Source organism: Pangasianodon hypophthalmus, chromosome 28 (assembly GCF_027358585.1).
Source record: "Pangasianodon hypophthalmus isolate fPanHyp1 chromosome 28, fPanHyp1.pri, whole genome shotgun sequence".
Taxonomy (NCBI): Eukaryota; Metazoa; Chordata; class Actinopteri; order Siluriformes; family Pangasiidae; genus Pangasianodon; species Pangasianodon hypophthalmus.
In genome coordinates, this window is record NC_069737.1 from 10,289,678 (window position 1) to 10,311,238 (window position 21,561).

Here is a 21,561-nt window from a genome sequence, read left to right on the forward strand (position 1 = left end):
ACATGCCTATGCCATAACACTTCCTCCACAATGTTTGACACATGATGTGGTATACTTTGGATCATGAGCTGTTCCTTTCTTTCACCATACTTTTCTCTTCCCATCATTCTGGTACAAGTTAATCTTGGTTTCATCAATCATTTAGGAATTAAAATGGCTGTAATTCCTAAATGGTAAATGCCATATTATTGTGGAACCTCTTAAAATAAAGCTGAAAGTCTACACTTCGATCACATCTTGATTGTTTTATTTCAAATCCATTGTGGTGGTGTATAAAGGCAAAATCACAAAAACTCTGATTGTCCAAATACTTCCGGACTGTATATATACATACATACACACACACACACACACACACACACAATATATATGTGTGTATATATATATATATATATATATATATATATATATATATATATATATATATATATATATATATATATATATATATATATATATAAACTTTGATCAGTCAGGCTGGTGAGTTATCCAGTGTGACTGTTTCCCCTTAACTGTATATTTGTTGTTCTCAGTTTTAAATAGCATGCTAACTACCTGGCTTTTTGACAGGTTAGGTCACTACCTGAGAAGTTTTTGACAGGTTAGGTAATAAAATACACATATTGGGTAACACACATACACACCATGGAAGCGACTGGGCTTTATATATATATATATATATATATATATATATATATATATATATTATACATTGCTAGCTAAAATTGTCCATTGTCATTGGATATGCACAGAACTGTCTCCAATGCAAATAGACATGAGCCTACAGTGTAATGCCTTGTGAGATTACAGCAGAGCAACAGAGAGATTTTCCTCTTTTTTAAAATTTGGTGCTCAGTAAATGAGTGAAGTCTTTGTAAAAAGAATAGGAAATTCTGTGGAAATTCTTGTACTGATATAACCCATGAGTTATCGTAGACTTTAGTTAGGAACTGGAGATTGTATACTGTTATCTGTACACACTACTTTATTATGCATTATTAACTAAGCATTGTCCCTACATTGCTGCATCTTAGAGTTTGTCTTTTTGAAGAGACAGGGTCAGGGGAAATTTAGATTAATCTCTGACAAGTATAACCAGTGAGGTGCCTTAGACTGTAGTTAAGAACTTAAGATTGTACACTGTTCTACTTCACCCCTCCTAACTGCCAGGGGCAGTTTTAAATACCTGGATACCTTGTTGTTTGTGTGTGAAAATCCCAGGAGATCAGCAGTTTCTGAAATATTCAAACCAGCCCAGCTGGCATCAACAACCATGCCACAGTTAAAGTAAAATCACATTTTTGCCCCATCTTGGCCTGTATAAGAATGATTTTATGAATTGTTCTGCTGCCACATGATTGGCTGATTGCTGCATAAATGAGCAGGTGTTCCTAATAAAGTGGAAGGTGAGTGTACACTACAGTACAGTGAAATTCTTTCTTCGTGTATCCAGGCTTGTTAGGAAGTTGTTAAAGCATGTTAAATATGTAAAATAAATAAATAAATAAATAAAATCCCCTTCAAGGTGTCAAAAATGCTGATGTGGCTTGGGCAGAATTTGACACCCCTATCTTAATTGCTGAGGTGGTAATTTACAGTATCCATACGTAGAAACTGCTGGAAAAGCATCCCAGATTGCCAGTTTTGTAAAAAGCTGTCTTCAAGACTGCTTTGAAAAATCAATAGTATATTTCCTATTTTTTGTCCTCATTATTATTCTAAAATGTGGAAAAGAACAGAAAATAATAGGAAAAGTAAATATCTTAAAAAGTACTTTATACCAATTTTATATGCATCATAAAACATTGAAAAATCAACGGGCCACACAGAAAGACATGAAGATCACAATTTTGGTGAAGACAGTTTGGTGCACTGTTTTATAGAGCATGTGGATAACGTTTTGGACAGTGGAAGCTCATTCAATGGTTATATCTTCAGTTGGGCATTAGTTGTACATTGAATTGGTATATAGGTACAGGTAAGGTATTTGACAAAATTCAATTTGTGTTTGTTTTTTTTCTCTCTCCAGGGGGAGAAAGGAGACCCAGGTGTGATGGGAGATATAGGACAGAAAGGGGAGAAAGGGGATGCAGTATGTGATGCACACATTTTCTCTTTCTCTCTTGCTCTTTCATACACACACACACACACACACATACTTTTTTGTCAACTTTTTTTCAGTCTGGTATAAAATATGAACTGCTTCTCCTCACAGGGTCAGCCTGGTCAAGAGGGTGCCCTTGGCATTAAAGGACAGAAGGTACCGTGTGTGAGTGTGTGCAAGGGGGAATATGCCAACTGTGTTAAAACCAGGTTTATTTTGTTTTCATCTAATTAGGGGTTCAAGCAGGAAATGCTGAAACCCTATTGGTTTTGTAAGGATTATTATTATTATTATTATTATTATTCTGCCTTAAAACTGGTCCAATCAACTTGAAATCTAGTACGAACTGTCTTTGTCCAAGGTCCCATCAGTGTCTATGAGGACAGTTGTGAATCTTGAAAAGTATGGCCACCATTGGCCAGTCAGTGTTTTGGGCATTAGCCATTTTGAACTGTGTGTTAAGCTATATTTTACAAATACATTTGAGTATCATTACAAAACTCGAACGTGTCATCATCCCCATGCGCCGAAGGTACTCAAAAAGTTTGGGGGCAGCGCCACCTTGTGGTCTAAAATATAAGAACATTTCTAAAAATGCTAATAACTTTTCATTTCTTTGTCATGCCCCCAGTCTGGTCATAATTTGTGGATCGTGCCAAAAAGAATGATACCAAATGTGCCTAGGTTAGCGAAAACGTTTCCGCTATTGCAAATTTTTTTGAAAAACCTAATTTTGCAAACTCCTCCTAGACTGTTCATCAGAACTTCACAAAATGTGGTGTGTTTTATAAACAACCTTGATCTGAGGGGACATGAGCAGTTTCGGAACAGCACCTACTGGTCACAAAATATGAAAAATTTTTCTTTTTGCTTTCTTTATAATTTGTTGTAAAATCATGGAAGTGGTATCTTTAGATTCAGTGAAGAGATTTGAGATATTTAAAAAAAAAAAACTTTTGTGAACTAGTCTTAGGTTTTTTTTAACTCAATCACAACAAAACAGGCGTAGTACAATTCTCTGGACTTTATCAATAATTGATCAAAAATTATGTTGAATATTTTTATTTAGATAGTCATAACAGGGTTATTTACAAAAATAAGTGTGGCTTAGTGTACCCAAAAGTCAAAACTCAACACTGCATGAAATTAAGTAAGCACATGCACCATATATGATTCTTAAGAAGCATGCAAAATTGAATTTAGATCAGACAATAGATGGCGCTACAACAGTTTAAATGTTTAAAAATGCTTTTTCTTTATGGTAAATTACCATAAATTTCTTAAAATTATTTTGATTTTTCTCTGATTTTCCCTAAAGTGCTTGAACCCTGATAATTGCTGCTTGCAGCAAAAAGTGCTATATTTATTATTATTATTATTAGTATTATTATTATTATCATTATTATTATTATTATTATTATTATTGTTGTTGTTGTTGTTGTTACTATTACTATTATTATTATTATTATTATTATGCCCTAAAACTGATCATGCAGACCAAACCGTAAGTCCAAGAGATCTGAAATTTTCAGGGCTGGTAGTACTGGTCTACAACAGCGCAAAGTCTTGCCTCGATCAGCCACACAGTGGCAATACAGTGATCAAACAATAACTTTTGAACATCAAGTGTCATATATCACTAGAACCTTTGACTCAAGACGAACAAAACCTGTACATTTGATTTCATTTCTGCCATGAAAATTTTTCTGCCATATAGGATTTTTTGCAAAACCTACTTTTGCAAACTAGTCCTATGCTGTTTGTCTAATTGGAACCAAACCAGTGCAGAAAGATTCTCTGGAGTCCCATTATCAATAATTATCAAAGAAATTTTGATTTAAGTTTAAATTAAAAAAATTTAACCTTGCAACGGCACATTTGAAGTGGTTGTGGCCACTTTTACTTAAATGACTATAACTCTTGAACGGAATGAGATAATTTCACCAAAATTGACACACTTATGTATGGGCCCAATCTGAGGACACACATAAAAAAAATTACGGAGTTTAGCCAGTTGGTGGTGCTACTAGAGGAAAAAACATGAAATTGGCTCTACATATAGAACCATTGATCCAACTGACTTGAAAATTTGCATGCAGTGTCGTTGTCAAAGGTCCAGTCAATATTTATGAGGACAGTCACGTATCCCAAAAAACATGTCTGCCTTTGTCCAATTAATTTTTGGCAGCTATTAGACAAGATTAGCAAAGGCTGATCGGAAAGATACTTGGTGCACTTGCTTGACTCATGGCCCCAGAGGTCTATGAGAAATTTTAAACTAATTGGCCACTGGGGGGCGACTATCAAGTTTTTCATGCACATAAATGGTAACACAAGTAATTCATACTGTTTGGTGGAGCTCCTCATTCTGAGCAAGTTTGCCTCAAGAACCATTGGAGTCAGTCAAATCGTTCGTTAAATATTTGCGATTACTTAAAAAACATAATTTTGCAAACTAGTCCTAGGTTTTTCACTCAACCTTAGATCAGTGATTATCAAAAAAGTTGAAATTTCGATTCATCACCATTACAGCAGGCAAAAATGTTTGAAGAGGGCATGGCCACTTTTACTGAAATGGCTATAACTCTTGACGGGAATGAAATATTTTCACCAAACTTATGTATGGGCTCAATTTGAGGTCACATGCACAAAATGGCCATGTGGTGGTGCTATAACAGGATGAAACATGAAATTGGTGCTAAATATGGAACCATTGGTCTAATCGACTTGAAATCTTGCGCCAAGTGTCTTTGTCCAAGGTCCCATCAGTATCTATGAGGACAGTTGTGAATCTTGAAAAACATTTCTGCCATTGGCCAATCAATGTTCAGCAGCTATTAGACAAGGTTAATGACAAAACTTGGTGGGCTTGTTTGACTCCCTGCCCCAGACGTCTGTGCAAAATTGGCCACCGGGAGATGCTATCATATTGCACATGTGTAAATTATTGTATATTATGCACACAATGTATTTATATTATATGTTAGATCTGCTCATTCTGAACAACTTTTCTTAAAACAATAACAATATTTCTTAAAATTATCTTGGTGCTTATAGGTGCTTAAGGTGCTTATAGGCTTGCAGAATACTAAGTAATATCTTTTTACGCATGTCCTTAAAGGCCCCAAAGTGCTTGAACCCCCGATAACTCCTGCTTGCAGCTATATTTCTATTTGTTCTTTTTATTATTTCATTAGGGTGAAGTTGGCCCCAGAGGACCCCCAGGCCCAGTAAGTATTTAGTAGGTCGACACACACACATACACACAATAAAGAAAAACAATTGATATAAATATGCACAATCCAATTACATTACAAGTGCCCATAAGATGGCTTGAAAGGCATGATTGGGTTCCTTATGTGGACATAATTCCTTTTGAAACAGGCAGTCAGGGAGGAAGTGTACACATAGACTTGACTGAATTTTTACAACAGCCAATAGCAGTTGAAGCTTAACAGACTTACCACTGGATTAGCAAACCAGCTGAATGTAGCTGAGACTTTAAGACAGGATTAAAGAGGATTTCTCACCCATATTTTTAGCCATTGTGACTTTGTCAATGTCACAGTGTGGCAGTGAGGGTATAGTTTTCCTGTGGGAAAAGAGGAAAGCTAATAAAAATGTATCAAGAAACAGTAGGTTACATACAGTATATTACCATGATTCTATGACTAACTCATAATTAGTTATGTTTTCCCATGTGCTTGTTCCCTAACAATAGTATTACTAGCAAAGTCTCCACCTCAAGACTGTGATCTCATATGTGTAACCTTTAAAATACTGATGCTGATTCATAAAGGAAAAAATCCACTCAAATGCTGATGCTGATCCTGTTGATGAGAATCACTCAGTCTATTAGTGCCGTACGCTGTTGAGAATGAAAATTCTTCTAGTGAAGATGATAATCACTCAAGCCTCGCAATATAGTAAGATTGATCATTTTCTCCTCTTCACATTGCTTTGTTTTTCTAGTGTGCCCTATAGTCACATTGGTTGCCTGCTTCTCTGTTCGGTGCACTCCTGCAGTGTAGGGGAAGGTTGCTAAATAGGCAGAAGTTCTTCTATCGCATCTGGCATTATCCTGCAGATAGTGCATTGGTCATGTCCATCATCCAACTCAGTTGGGTCTTTGCAGAACAACAACTCACTGAAATACAGAAAATCACTGAAATAATGGAAATAAAGAATTTAGTTAGTAAAGGTTAAAGATTTGCACTAGTCATGGAATGACTCATGTACACACACACATAGACACACATACACACACACACAATCATATTTTACTGGCATTGTTAATTGTTTAACATTTTTAAAAAGAATAACAATGTTTTAAAGCAAAATTTACTTACTGCCTTTATGCTTTTCCACTCCCTTTTCTAACAGTAAATGTTTATTTGAAGGCCTTCTATGAATAATAATATATGTGCAACAGTTTTGAATGCCACATGTTAAGCTTCTGAATTTCATATGATATTGGACATCCCATATTACAGTTCTATCCAGAACAATCTGGCTTAGAGATTTAATATTAAGAATAATATGCCAAATTCAAAAAACAGAGAAACTTTGGCAGGTGCTGACAGAACAGTCTTGCCTTCCATTAAACTATATAGAAACTAGTCATCTTAAAAATTCAATACCTTCTGTTTCATCCACCCTAGATCCAGACATGTAAAATGGCAAAGGTTTGTCATAAGCTAGGTTATTATTAGCAGAATTGGGACAATTAATATATTTTTAGAATATAACCAGTAATGACCCTATAATACCAATACAATACCAGTTACCAATAATAATTTTGTATTAATAATGTATGTATTCTATAAGGTGGATGGAAACTGCTTTTTCTCTTGAAGTTGGATAAAATAAACATACTGGTATTGGGTAATAAGTCTGTGCATAATAAGATTGCTGATTTTATCCTGGTTCTTGATAACTATATTATTCTCATATTCTCATCTCCTTTTAGGATGTCTTTAGGATAACATGTCACTGCCTCAGTATCTTTTGTCATGTCATAAAATATATCAATAGTCCACATGAACTGAATGTAAAATTGTGATAGGACTAGGGACAGGTTGATATCCTACAGATGGTCTAGTCTGTGCTGTCTGGTCTGTGGTGTCTTGCAGGTGATGACAGCGCATGGGCTCAGACACCTCTCTGTACCAGTAGGTTTGCTCTTTACTAGAATGTTAACTCTACAAAAGTTGTTATATTCTTCATAATCCATAACACATCTTTAAGGAAGGGTTTAGCATTTTTTCTTGTTGGCTTGACCTAATTGAGAGGGGATAGAGAAACTGATATGCCCTGAGTTGATGGGATGTTGCTGTGTCACTAAAGATCAAATAAGTCAGAATGTTGCAACTATTTTCTGTCTGAGTAGCTCTGCTTACCACAAATAATGGGTGAAAAAGATTACAAAAATGTTTGTGAAAATTGGATGAAATTATGAAAAATTGTTAATATTTCCCTTTAGAATTTATATATCTTATAATATATCTTATATTGTTTTATCTTGCGTAATGTACCTAGAGATAATGTAACTATAAAGGTAGTTTTACCTAGTAAGGAAATAGCATACATGCATATTCAAAATAAATTATTTACAGAAAAAAATAGAATTGCTGTGAAATGTATTTCCTCCATCTTACATTGTTTTGAAAGGTATTTGCTCCTCTTTTTTGTATTTCTTAAACAATTTAATGTAAAAACAGGATAAAAATTGGGAGGGGACTTTTCACAACAATGAATGTTGATAAAGACTGAGGACTAACCATCTTTTCTTTCTATCACATTAGAGTGAAGCAGGGGAGAAGGGTGAGAAAGGGGAAAAGGGAGACCTGGTGAGTGTCCATAGAAGACAGTTTGCTTTTTGTAACTGAGTAAACAATTGTAATAATAATATTTCTCTCAAATCAAGTGTACAAAGCACTTCTATATGAAAAGAGAAAGCAGTTACTTGATTTCAGCACTGTGACTAGATTCAGTATAATCTCAGCTGGTTGTTGGTTTCAAGAAGTGGAAAGAAAGGGGAAAGTTCAGAAATGTTAAGTTAGAAAGTACAGCTTCAGCACTGAAACGGAATTGTGTCATTGTGAAGGCCTTAAAGTATTGCTACATATTTGCTTACAGATGTTACCTCATTTTTTACCAGGGTGAAAAAGGCATACCAGGGCTGCCAGGTGTCAAGGTAAAACATGACATAACATAACATGTGGCTTGAGTGACATACAGAATCTACCATTCTGTTTTACATATATATATATATATATATATATATATATATATATATATATATATATATATATATATATTTTCACACACAGACAAGCCATTACATTAAAACTACCTGCCTAATATTGTATGGGTCCCCATAGTACCGCCAAAACAGCTCTGACCCGTCGAGGCATGGACTCCACAAGACCTCTGAAGGTGTGCTGTGGTGTCTGGTTCCAAGCCATTAGCAGCAGATCCTTTAAGTCCTTTAAGCTGTGAGGTGGGGCCTCCATGGATCGGACTTGTTTGCCCAGCACATACCCCAGATGCTTGATTGGGTTGAGTTCTGGGGAATTTGGAGGCCAAGTCAACACTGTGAACTCATTGTCACGGTCCTCAAACCATTCTTGAACAATTTTTGCAGTGTGGCAGGGCGCATTATTCTGCTGAAAGAGGCCAATGCCATTAGGGAATACAGTTGCCATGAAGGGGTGTACTTGGTCTGCCACAATGTTTAGGTAGGTGGTATGTGTCAAAGAAACAACAGTACCCAAGGTTTCCCAGCAGAATATTGCCCAGTGCATCACACTTCTTCTGCCGGATTACCCTCTTCCCATAGTGCATCATGGTGCCATCTCTTCCCCATGCCCCCGGCTGTCCACATGATGTAAAAGAAAACATGATTCACCTTTTCCAATTGCTCCATGGTCCAGTTCTGATCCTCATGGGTCCATTGTAGGAGCTTTTGGTGGTGGACAGGGCTGAGCATGGGCACACTGACCGGACCTGTGGCTATACAGCCCCATACGCAGCAAGCTGCGATGCAGTGTGTGTTCCGACACCTTTGTATCATAGCCAGCATTAATATTTCATCAATTTGTGCTATATTAGCTCTTCTGTGGGATCAGACCAGACGAGCCAACCTTTGCTCCCCATGCGCATCAATGAGCCTTGGGCGCCCATGACCCTGTCTCTCTGTCCTTCCTTGGACCAATTTTGGTAGGTACTAACCACTGCATACCGGGAACAATCCACAAGACCTGCAGTTTTGGAGATGCTCTGACCCAGTTGTCTAGCCATCACAATTTGTCCTTTGTCAAAGTCGCTCAGATCCTTACGCTTGCCCATTTTTCCTACTTCCAACTTTTGAGAACTGTCTGTTTGCTTTCTGCCTAGTATATACAAAGCAAAAAAAAAAAAATGGCCTAGCCATTCCAGTACTTTCAAAGATTCAAAGATTCAAGATTCAAAGCGTTTATTGTTATGTGCACAGTGAGGAAAACCAAGTTTCCCTGTACAATGAAATTCTTTCTTTGCTGTCCACATTGAATGCCAAGATAAATGCGAACTATGTAAAAAAATTTAAAATAAATAAATAAATAAATAAAAACAGACATACACATACATACAAACAAACATAATAAAGTGTAGCTATGTTGCAGAAGTAGGAATATAGATAATGTATATAGAAATATAGGCTATGTACATCTGTATGTGTGAGTGTGCAGAGGGGATTGTATGTGTGTGTATCTATGTTTTACTGTTGTTGGTCTATCTTTACTTTTAATCTCTTATCAATCTGCTCTTCCTGCTTTTTAAAGGGAAATGATGGATTGCCAGGACAAATGGGAAAGCCAGGTCCACAGGTAAGTATTAATATATGTCTTAGTATTTTAACATACATTGATTGATTTGCAAGTGAAATCAGACAGAAAACAATGCAAACATCTATCCAAACAGATGAGCGTAAACAGCGCTTCTCAAAGGCTCAGCAGTGTTTCAGAATTATAGACACCACAAATGGCATATTATAGAGCTGCATAGGAAGGGCAGTGGTAATACATTTGATTTCCCCATATATCAGCGGGGAAATCAAATGTATGAAATTTGATTAGTATGAAATTAGTGCATCTGAAGTTGTTTTTCCATCTGAAGATGTGGCAAATGCTATAATCACTTCGGCGTGACTAATGCCTTATAAAACTGATCTACCTCTAGGGCAAAGAAGGACTACCAGGTCCTGCTGGACTTCGTGGTCTTCCAGGAGATAAGGCAAGTGAAAACACAGCTACTGTACCACTTCTTCATATAGACAAACTTCTTTGAAATAAATAAATTCCTAGAATAAAATAAATTAAGGATTTGTTTGGTTACATAGTCGCATAGTCTTCTGAGGTGAGAATGGTGAGCAAGATCTGTGTGGTCTACATAGTTGGGGGGATGTGGGTGAGTCAAACCTGGTGTATGATTCTGTGTCTTTGCCTCATGAGCCCACAAGCTAACTACGCATTGTGCTTATCTGCACATGTGGAGATGTGATCACATTATTGTATGATGGATTATTTACGGAAAACTACAGTCATGGTATTGTGTTATGTGTGAATATAAAGTGCGACAATTTTGACCAGCTGTAGTTTAATCTTGCAGGATTGCACACTTTACTTTCTCTTGCAATAGACTACCAATAAAGATAAAATGTAGATAAAACTAAAGCTTCATCATTCTGTAATTGATAGAATTGTGAATATAAACACTACATGGGGTCCCAAAAGTCTCCATACATAGGGGAAGTTAACTCTTTTCAGCAAAATGTCTTCTAAAATCTTTCATACTTTAGTTTATATTATATATTTTTTCATGATAGCTTCTATTTATTTTTCCTGCAGTGAAACACGGATCTTGTCAGACTCTTCTTTGCTGTCTAATTCAGTAAATTCTGGTGTAGTTCATGTGACACTGCCCCTAGAGGATTCACTCACATAAGATGCAAGTATGAAGACTTCTGCAAGCATATGCGCACAACATCCTGGCGTTGCAGATAAATGCTTGCAGAAGTGTAAATCAGCCCTCAGTCCTCATCTTCTTCCGATACCTATTCACAGTAATGAACATGCAGAAGGTTACCTGATTGGAAAAGATCTTTGAACAGCATACCTTGCAAGCACTGTGGAGCAGTTGAATGACTGGACATTGTTGAAACAAGAGCCTAATTGATGGATCTTTTCTTTCTTAATTTGCAGGGATTAGTAGGGGAGCCAGGAGCACCAGGGAGAGATGGAGAGAAAGGACAGAAGGTAGACTTTAAATCTGAGCCTGATTTGAGCACTTCAGCATTGCAGACTGCCAGACACTAAGAGACAACCTGTTTGCTTAAGATGAGCATACTTATATAAATTGCATTAAAGAATGAGTTCAAGAGTTTCAGTCTCACCTAACATGAACTTCAATTGGATCTTTTCTAAAGAGCCCTTCCTGATCAAGCCTTCTGAGTTTTATTTACTTTTTCTGTGTTATTTTGTGTATACAGATGGTTGACACATGTAAGGGAAAAACATTTTTATTCTGATGGGAGTGGTTTCTTCGAGGATGAAATATGCCCCCATCCACAGAGCATGAGGGCTCACTGAATGGTTTGATGAGTATGAAAATGATGTAGCTAATATACTGTGGCCTTCGCAGTCCCCAGATCTCAATCCATTTGAACACCTATGGGGATTTTGGCCAATGTGTTAGACAGTGCTGCCTACCACAACCATCATAAAAACAACAAATGAGGGCATACTTGTAGAACCAAGGCTGACTGTAGCTTTTCTGACAGATGGTAGTGGCCCCACACCTTAAGAAACACCTAAAACGCTATGTTTACAGTATTTGTCCTTTAATTTGACATCCGTCTGTATATTTTTGAAAACAAAATATGGAAACCTGATCTTTATTTACATTTACAGCCTCCTGCCCCATGCATGTGAACTCAGACCTCAGAAGTCAGACTCATTGCTGATATATATTCTGTAGTTTTTTTGAAGAATTATAAGGGTTTATAAGTATAAACAATGCATGCTGTAAATACCACTGCACTGGCAGATTTTGTCACACCTCCTGTTCCTCCACTCAATTTACGGCTCTTAAAAAGTATCTGCATTAACCAGCAAATTACTAAGTGATGACGATTGCTTTTATTATGTATCAATGCATATTACATTTGTTGAATATATACATTGTGTGTGTGTGTGTGTGTATGCACGTGTATGCTTGTGCAGGGTGATGCCGGTGGAATCCAAGGGCCACAAGGCCCACCAGGTCCCAAGGGTGAGCCTGGAGGTGGAGCACTTGGTTATACTGTAAGTCATGATTGCTACATTGCCCAGTTCATTCTTCGAGAGACCAGTCCTCTCTATCAGCCTAATCTCAGATTTGTAACCATAAAACATACATTAAGTTCGCTACCAATCGTTTTTATATCTCAGATTTCAATAATGCATTACAGTACAATACATAACTGAGAAAATATTTAATTTGTTAATTAAATCTCCACTCTTTCAAGTCTTTCAACTAGATGCATAAGCACTATCGCACTCAAGGTTGATATCCCCCTAGTTGGCCCAGTGGTTTGCACAGAGCCTTGTGTATGTATGAATATATACATATGCATATATTTTGTCCATTCAGACAAGTGGTCTTCATTCGGCGCTTCCTAATCGGCATGTTGCACCAGGAAAGGAACCAATGAATCTGGAGCAGATATGGGGAAATCCTGGCTGGCCAGGCCACTGCCCTGGGGAGACATGAGCAGACCTTGGCAGCACTGTTTATGGAGATTTAAGGAGTCTTTGACTCATTTGTCTCAGCCCTAAGGAGCACATTCGATCACCCACTCGGTGGAGGGGAAATGATATCCGCACTCAACCGGGTATGGCAAGGAGGTCATTCGGTAGCCAAATATGCAGTAGAGTTTAGAACTCGTGCGGCAAGCTCGGGCTGGGATGCTAAGGACAAACTGGTGACTCATGACCTCCCAGGGATCTGGAGGCCTTGTATGAGCTGTCGATCTGGGTTGACCACCGCTTGCAGGAACGGCACAGGGAACACAGGTCGGACAAGGCAGACCTGGTGGCGACTAAGTATGACTATGCCGCCCCAGCTTATCTCAGTTGGCCTGAACCAGAAGAGTCACCAGTAGAGCCGATGCACGTGGGTGCCACTGGTCTCTCCCAACAGGAGAGGGAGGCCCGGAGGTGCCAAAAGAGGTGTTTATATTGTGGGCAGGCGGGTCAGTGGCATTCACGTTGCCCTCACCTGTTGCCAAAAGGCAGGGGCTGTCCCAGGAAGGGGGAATCTGTGATGGCTCTAGACCCGGTCCCTCACCTATCTGGACTTTTCCTGCCAGCCATTATTTTTTGGATGGCTGGAGAGGAGACTAATCTCCAGGTTTTCATTGACTCAGGAGCGGCCGGCAATTTTATAGACGAGATCTTAGTTCAGAAAATAAGGTAGTTGGCAGAAACCCTTAGTGGTCTCCGTGCTGGACGGATGATCGTTAAGCTCGAGGCCCATAGCCACTCAAACATCAGCGGACACCCTTCGCTTGGCTCACCACACCGAGCACATAACCTTTTATGTGACCCAGGTGCCCGAGCTGCATCTGGTCCTGGAAGTCCTGTGGTTACAACAACACAACCCTCACATCAGTGCCCCACCGCTGACCACTGTGGAACCCGACGGATTTTGTCCCATGTGCCCTGAGATTATTGGGATCTCCATGAAGTCTTTTCCAAGCACAAGGCTCAAACACTACCGCCCCATAGGTCCTTTGGTTGGGCTATCGACTTGCTGCCAGGAGCACAAAGCCATGGAGAAGTATATCAAAGAGGCTTTGTCCTTGGGGTTCATCCACCCTTCCAGGTCTCCGGCAGGGGTGGGATTATTTTTTTTGTTAAGAAGAAAGGGGGGGACCTGCGCCCCTGCATAGACTACCATGGCCTTAACGCTGTCATGCAGAAGGACCGGCACCCCCTGCCCTTTGCCTTTGAATCCTTACAGCGGGCAAGGATTTTCTCAAAACTAGATTTACGCAGCATGTACAATCTAATCCACATCAGGGCAGGGGATGAATGGAAGACCGTCTTCCATTCGTGCCATCCGGACACTACGAATACCTGGTGGTGCCCTTTGGCCTGATGAATTGTAGGAATCGAGACTATCAAACTGAAGAAACTGACTGTCTCTCCAAACACACACAGGACAAAGACGTTCCTTTACCCCCAACAGACCTAAGATGGCTCCAGCCTGTCTAGGCTAAACGACAGGTCGTTAAACATTAAGGGATGCTAACGGTCGTCGGAATGCAGAAAACCCCAAAAAAAGGGTGTAAATTACCCCTTGGTGGAGCTGACCTCGAATTGACCATCCTTAACAGAGGCCTTTTGTTTGGATTAGGGAACTGGCTGAGATTTATCACACTCCACACCACACTACATCCTGCTGAGGTTGGAATGACCTCTTGTACTCAACTGACTCCATGCCTAAGACTCACCCACTTATAAGAACGTTCTTTTCTTTCTTTGTATCTGCCTTATCTTATTTCAATGTAGTCGCTGGGTTTTGTATTAAGTCTGTATGGGGAACGTGCCTTCACACATGCTGTATCAAACAAGAGGGCAAGAGTCTAAGGTTAACTTACAACTTAGTTACGGCGACTTCTCACAGGGTGTCTGGTGCTACCTCCGAAATCATGTATTCAAACCAGCATTACAGTGCAACCCCACTGTTAATGGAATTATATAAGATTAAACCTGTGTCATTCTGTAAACACGCCATTATACCCAGTAGCTAATGATCACCCGTATGTATGTCATGTTTGGTATCTGCATGCTTGTCTTCATGTGCTGAAGCTGTTGATGATTTGCAATTCTCAGTACCTCATATCATACATTTATTTAGTATTAAAGGTAAATAAGACCACATTACAATGGACATTGAGAAGGAGGCGACCCGGGAGGGATCACTTGCAAATTGACCACCTTGCAGAGGTTTTTCAAAGGTCGCAGGATTATGGACTCAAGCTAAAGCCCTAAAAATGCCAGCTACTAAAGGACGAAGTTCTGTTTCTGGGTCCCATTGTGAGCAGCGAAGGAATTAAGACCAATCCTTCCCTCATTAATGACGTTAGGGGCTGGAAGACCCCAACCAGCATCCAGGAACTCCAGTCTTTCCTGGGTCTTTGCAATTATTACAGAAGGTTTGTTCCAAATTTGCTGAAATAACTGCACCCTTGACAATGCTACTCAAAAAGGGGACTCCCTTCTCCTGGGAAGAGGAGCAGCAAAAGGCTTTCGAACATCTTAAAAGGAGGCTCACAACTGCACCCATCTTGGTGTTCTCAATTACATCAGGACAGTTTGTCTTGGACACTGATGCATCCAACCAGAGCATTGGAGCAGTGCTCTCACAATTACAGTGGAGGGAAGAGAAGGTTATCTCATTTGCCAGCTGTCTCCTCACACCAGCACACCAGCGGTACTATGTGACACGTAAAGAACTCCTAGCTGTTGGTAGATCCGCCACTATTTTCTGGGGTCTAACTTCATACTGAGGACGGATCACAGCAGCCTAACGTGGCTTGACAGGTTTAAGAGACCAGAAGGCCAACTTGCTAGGTGGCTTGAAGAACTTAGCCAGTACAACTTTGTCATCGAGCATAGGGCGGACACACACCACGCCAACGCTGATGCACTGTCCCGAAGGGCACTGGATGAAGGACCTTGTGACTGTTATCAAGCAGGAAAAGAGCTGGATAGCTTGCCGTGCAAGGGCTGTCCTTTCTGTTGAAAGCTGCACCATCAATGGGCCCGATTCGAGGAAGATGTCGATGATGTTATCCCCTTGGCGGTAAGACGCACACACTCTGTTAACCGTCAGAATGAGAGTAGTTGCACAACACCTCCAGTCATGTGAATGAAGTAGGTGCTGACAACCCAGGTCCTTCCACAAACTGGCTGCAGAACAGTTAACTGACCCAGACCTTTCAATCCTCCATAAATGGATGTCTGATGGTTCTTTGCCTGCTAAAAAGTCATGATGCTGAGCCCAGCAGTTTGCAAGTACTGACTGTGTTGGTCTCAAGTGGAGATGAGAGATGGGATCCTCTACTACTGTTGGGACAGTGTCACTGGAGGTATGTCAACTTTGCGCTTACTTGTTCCTGCTTCCCTGAAGAATGAGGTTCTCCAAACCTATCATAAGCCAGCACAAGCAGGTCATGCAGGGGAGGAAAAGACACTCATGTGCCTCCGCAGTCATTACCACTGGTACAATATGGGAAATGATGTATGCCTTTTTGTCAAGAAGTGCCCACAGTGTAGTTCCTGTAAGATCACCAGTCCAATGGGAAAGGCCAAGCTCCAGAACTACCAGGCCAAGCTCCAGAACAACCGACTCCACCTTGATGTCCTAGGACCATTTCCAGAATCTAAGTCAGGCAACCGTTACATTACCGTTATAATCGACCAGTTTACCTGCTGGGTAGAGGCATTCCCTATTCCCGAGCAGGTAGCTGAGACAACTGCAAAGAGTTTGGTGTTTGACTTTATTTCCCGCTTTGGCGTTCCCCTTGAAATTCACACTGACCAAGGATGGAACTTTGAGAGCTCACTGTTCAATGAAGTTTGTCGCCTGTTACAAGTCACCAAGACCCCGACCACACCATACCATCCAGTTTCAAACGGGCAAGTGGAAAGATTCAATAGAACGTTATTGCAGATGATACGGTGTTACATGGATCAAAGTCAGCAGAATTGGGATGAACATCTTCCCCTACTCACTGCGGCGTACAGGAGCACTGTGCATTCAGCAACAGGTTTCACACCAAATCAGCTGATGCTGGGGTGAGAAGTTTTCCAGCCACATGACATCTGGTTAAGGACAACCGAAGTTACCAGGGAAGCTAGAGAAACACCTGAGTTTGTTCATGAACTGCAAGCTAACCTGCAGCATGCTCATCAAGTAGCACGTCCGAACTTACACTCTGCTCAGATTCGCCAGAAGAAGGTCTGTAACGAGCCAGGGAGAAGTCCTACCAAGTGGGTGATCTTGTTTTAGTGAAGGTCAGTAGCAGGAAAAAGGGGTACAGTCCAAAACTTCAAGCTCCATGGCAGGGGCCATTCGTCGTCACAGAATGCCTTGGACCAGTGCTCTACCGAGTCAAAGACAGACGAATTGAGAGAGTACTGCATCATGATCATTTACAACCCTATCTAAGTGATCACGTCCCTACCTGGATGCAGCGGCTGCGACGGAAATACACCGGCACTGAGGAAGGCTCGTTGGTTCCAAAAACTGCCCAGGAACCTGTAGTCACCGCGGCAGAAGCGTCAAACACTTCACCTCCCGACAACTCTGTCAAAAGATTCTAACAGTGATCCAGATTCCTGTGGAAAAGAAGGGACGAAGACAAAAAGGGGGCGACTTGTTCAGGCCCGAAGTCGTTATATGGACTAAAAAAAAAAAAAAAAAAAAGAAAGAAAGAAGAAAAGTTAACTATTCACTCTCAGTAGTGCAGAAGGGACTCTACCAAGCTAAAAAAAAAGGGGGGTGTTATAGTGTTAGTTAATTAAATATAAGTTGAGTTATAGTTATTTTATATGTACTAATAATGAGTTCTGTATTGTCCAATTAGATGCTGTTACGTCATTACGCGGGGAATAGTTCACTGTTTGTTTATGTTAGCGTCAGTATGCTCGCAGGCTCCGGTGCACATGGTTGTAGTCAAACCCATCAGCTCTGGGCAAGAGCATAAACCCCGCTGTTGTAAAGTTATGCTTTACATATAAGGTTCCTGCAACGGATTATCTTTGCTGTGTGCTTCTCTTCACGCCTCCACGGACACTGATAAACTAACGTTACAGACGAGAGCACAACATTATTCTAAGACACAGAAACTAATCTCATGCACACACAAAAACAGGAGTGAAAATGGCTTTGAACAGAGAATGAATGAAGTCCAGAGTTTCTAGGTTTGTATGCTGTTTCTTAGACCATGACCTGAATGAACCATCAACTTATCCGTTTAACCTCTGCTTTGTAAAAATGCACCAGTTCAGCTAGAATCTGGAGGTACTATACTTGTGTTTGTGTTGCCAGAGATTCCCTCGTTGCATCATTTTTTGGAGGGGTTTTCCAGTGATTGGTCGGCAGGCTGGTTGGCCTTAAGTAGTGTCTTGGAAGACCAATAAGGATGATAAACAGAGTGAAGAGCGAACCTGGCAGAGTCTCGTAGGCAGGATGCAAAACGTTGATGAGTGGTTCACAGCCGTGCAAAGGAGGGAGTTGGAGGCTTTGCAGGAACCAGGCTGGATGCAGAGTCTCGGAGCGAGCATGATTTCCTTGTGATATCGAGGGATGAGAACTTCTGGAGCTTGTTGGAAGAGAGCTCCTGCAGCCATTGAAAGAGACTCTTGAGATGTTGGTTGAAGAAACTCTTGGTTTGTGGATGGAGTCTCTCTCAAGATGTTAGTTGAAGAGACTTTTGATGATGTGGATGGATGAGACTCAGTGTTTCCTTTGTGTCAGGGGGTTTTAACCCTTTCCAGTTGGGCTGACCCCAAAGTGCTTGCTCCATTCAGCAGGATCTTGGGGCAGGGTGTAAACTGCATTCTCCTCCTCAGATAAAGGGGTGGACGCCAACCTGTGTGCAACCCGACCAAAAGTTGCATCAATGTGCATACTTTTACCCCAGCATAGAGTAATTTTGATGTGAGGAACCGGGAAATCCTGGCCATAAAGTCTCACCTTTCTTTCTCATGCAGCACGTGGTTCAGGTGCACAGCTTCCCCACAGATCTCATCTAGGACCGAGGACCACAGTTTGCCAGTCAGTTCTGGAAGGCCTTTTGCCACCTTTTGGGGGCTACGGTTAGCATGTCTTCAGGTTTCCACCCTGAGTCTAATGGCCAGACAGAAAGGGTCAACCATGATCTGGATCATGGGATCTGGATCATGGGCTCATAACACGCTGTGGCACTCTTTCCTGGGCATGTCGCCATTTGAGTGCCAGTTCGGCTATCCTCCACCCATCTTTGCTGAGCAGGAGGAGGACGTGGGAGTCCTTGCGGGAGAGCAGATGGTGTGCTGATGTCACAGTGTCTGGCGGAATGCCAGAGCAGCCCTGCAAGCAGGCACTCAGAGAATGGCCTGTTCGTCCAATTGGAGGCGGTGTCCAGGTCTGAATTTCCATCCTGCCCAGCAGATATGGCTGGTGACCAAGGACCTACCATTGCAGGTAGCATCCAATAAACTGGCCCCACAATACATTGGACCTTTTAAGATCCTTAGGAGGATCAATCCAGAGGCATTCCGTCTAGCATTTCCCTGCACGATGAGAATTAACCACACCTTTCATGTCTCATGACTAAAAACGGTCCTGAGTAGTCCTCTGGGGACCTACGCCCACCAGCCCCCACCTCTGCCCGTATTATCAATGGGGCCCCTGCCCCTATAGTGTGGCGTATCTTGGATTCATGCCACCACAAGGGGGGCATTCAGTACTTGGTGGACTGGAAGGGGTATGGTCTGGAGGAACACTCTTGAGTCCCAGCTCGACATATTTTGGATCCAGAGCTCATCAGGAACTTCTGCAGGAACCAGGAAGCAGGCATGGGAACGTCGGAGGCCGTTCCTAGAGGGAGGTAATGTAATGTTATGGAAGCCTTCTAAGGCAAATCTGCGACCACCTGCACAGGTTTTTATTGTGCTGGGCTCCCATGCAGGTAATCGGCATAAACGTGCCACACCTGGACGCAGCCCTTTATAAGGTCTCCGGTTGCCTCAGTCTGTGTGCGGACATAGATCTATGCCAGGTACAGAGCGGCATCATGCTACTCTGGTTGGTATTTTCAGGAAAGCAGATTTATTGAGGTTCAGAATTTAGAGAAGATTTATTGAGGTTCAGGATTTAGAGAAGATTTATTGAGGTTCAGAATTTAGAGAAGATTTATTACTGTGATAGACAGAGTAGATGCCTCAAGACATAGCGAGGGGAATCTCTTGCTAAGATGATTACTTGGGAATTAGTGAGAGAGAACACCATCCCTTATTATTGGGTGTCTGTGAACACTGCCAGCTTCAGCAACTTTTTTAGTTTGTTCTCCACCTTGCCGCTGAGCTGGCGTGTTCAAGCTGCTGGCACTGGTGTGCTCGCAGAGTCACATAATCACTATCACGCTCAAGCTTGCTATCCCCCTAGTTGGCCCATTGGTTAGGTTGATGAAGCACAATGCCTCAGCTCTCTGGTTCGTACCTCGGCTGTTTTTGAGAGTAAAGGTCTGGTGCTCTGATCGGTTTCATCACTTTATAAATATTGTATATACAACCCAGTCATCTATCCATCACAATTTGGCCCATTATAATGCAATAATCAATGTTATTCACATCACCTCTCAGTGGTTTTAATGTTATGGCTGATCGGTGTGCGTGTGTGTGTACATATAAATATATATATATATATATATATATATATATATATATATATATATATATATATATATATATATTTACAGGCAGGTCCAGAAGTATTTGGACAATGACAGAGTTTTTGTGATTTTGCCTTTGTACACCACCACAATGGATTTGAAATAAAACAACCAAGATGTGATCGAAGTGTAGACTTTCAGCTTTATTTTAAGAGGTTCCACAAAAATATGGCATTTACCATTTAGGAATTACAGCCATTTTAAGCAAAGTACTTTCATTTTCAGGGGCTCAAAGGTATTTGGACAAAGTGACATAATTGTAAATATAACCATAATTTTAATATTTGGATGAAAATCCTTTGCAGTCAATGACTGCCTGAAGTCTGGAGCCCATGTACATCACCAAATTCTGAGTTTCCTCCCTGGAGATGCTTTGCCAGGCCTTCACTGCAGCCACCTTCAGTTGCTGCTTGTTTGTGGGTCTTTCTGCCTTCAGTCTTGTCTTCAGTAAGTGAAAAGCATGCTCTATTGGGTTGAGATCAGTCGACTGACTTGGCCATTGAAGGATATTCCTTTTCTTTGCATTCAAAAAGTCTTGAGTTGCTTTTGCAGTATGTTTAGGGTCATTATCCACCTGCACAGTGAAGCGGCGTCCTGTCAGTTTTGTAGCATTTGGCTAAATGTGAGCAGAGAGTATAGCCCTATACACCTCAGAATTCATCTTGCTACTTCTGTCAGCAGTCACATTATCAATAAACACCAGTCAGCCCGTTCCACTGACAGTCGTACATGCCCATGCCATAACACTGCCTCCACCATGTTTGACACATGATGTAGTATACTTTGGATCATGAGCTGTTCCTTTCTTTCACCATAATTTGCTCTTCCCATCATTCTGGTACAAGTTAATCTTGGTTTCATCCAGTCCAAAGAATCTTATTCCAGAACATGGGAGGCTTTTTCAGATGTTTTCTGGCAAAGTCTAATCTGG

At 40.8% G+C, this 21,561-nt stretch overlaps 1 protein-coding gene across 11 annotated transcripts in view; it reads left to right on the forward strand.

The window, feature by feature from the left end:
• The window catches only part of LOC113544364 (collagen alpha-1(XIX) chain), a 270,413-nt gene that overhangs the window by 87,619 nt on the left and 161,233 nt on the right, over window positions 1–21,561 (forward strand). For all 11 annotated transcript variants that reach the window (XM_053230917.1, XM_053230913.1, XM_053230916.1 and 8 more), the window contains 10 exons: window positions 2,030–2,092; window positions 2,216–2,260; window positions 5,302–5,334; window positions 7,237–7,275; window positions 7,909–7,953; window positions 8,265–8,300; window positions 9,928–9,972; window positions 10,325–10,378; window positions 11,347–11,400; window positions 12,367–12,447. In XM_053230917.1, coding sequence (XP_053086892.1) covers window positions 2,030–2,092; window positions 2,216–2,260; window positions 5,302–5,334; window positions 7,237–7,275; window positions 7,909–7,953; window positions 8,265–8,300; window positions 9,928–9,972; window positions 10,325–10,378; window positions 11,347–11,400; window positions 12,367–12,447 — 495 coding nt within the window. The remainder of the gene's footprint in view (window positions 1–2,029; window positions 2,093–2,215; window positions 2,261–5,301; window positions 5,335–7,236; window positions 7,276–7,908; window positions 7,954–8,264; window positions 8,301–9,927; window positions 9,973–10,324; window positions 10,379–11,346; window positions 11,401–12,366; window positions 12,448–21,561) is intronic.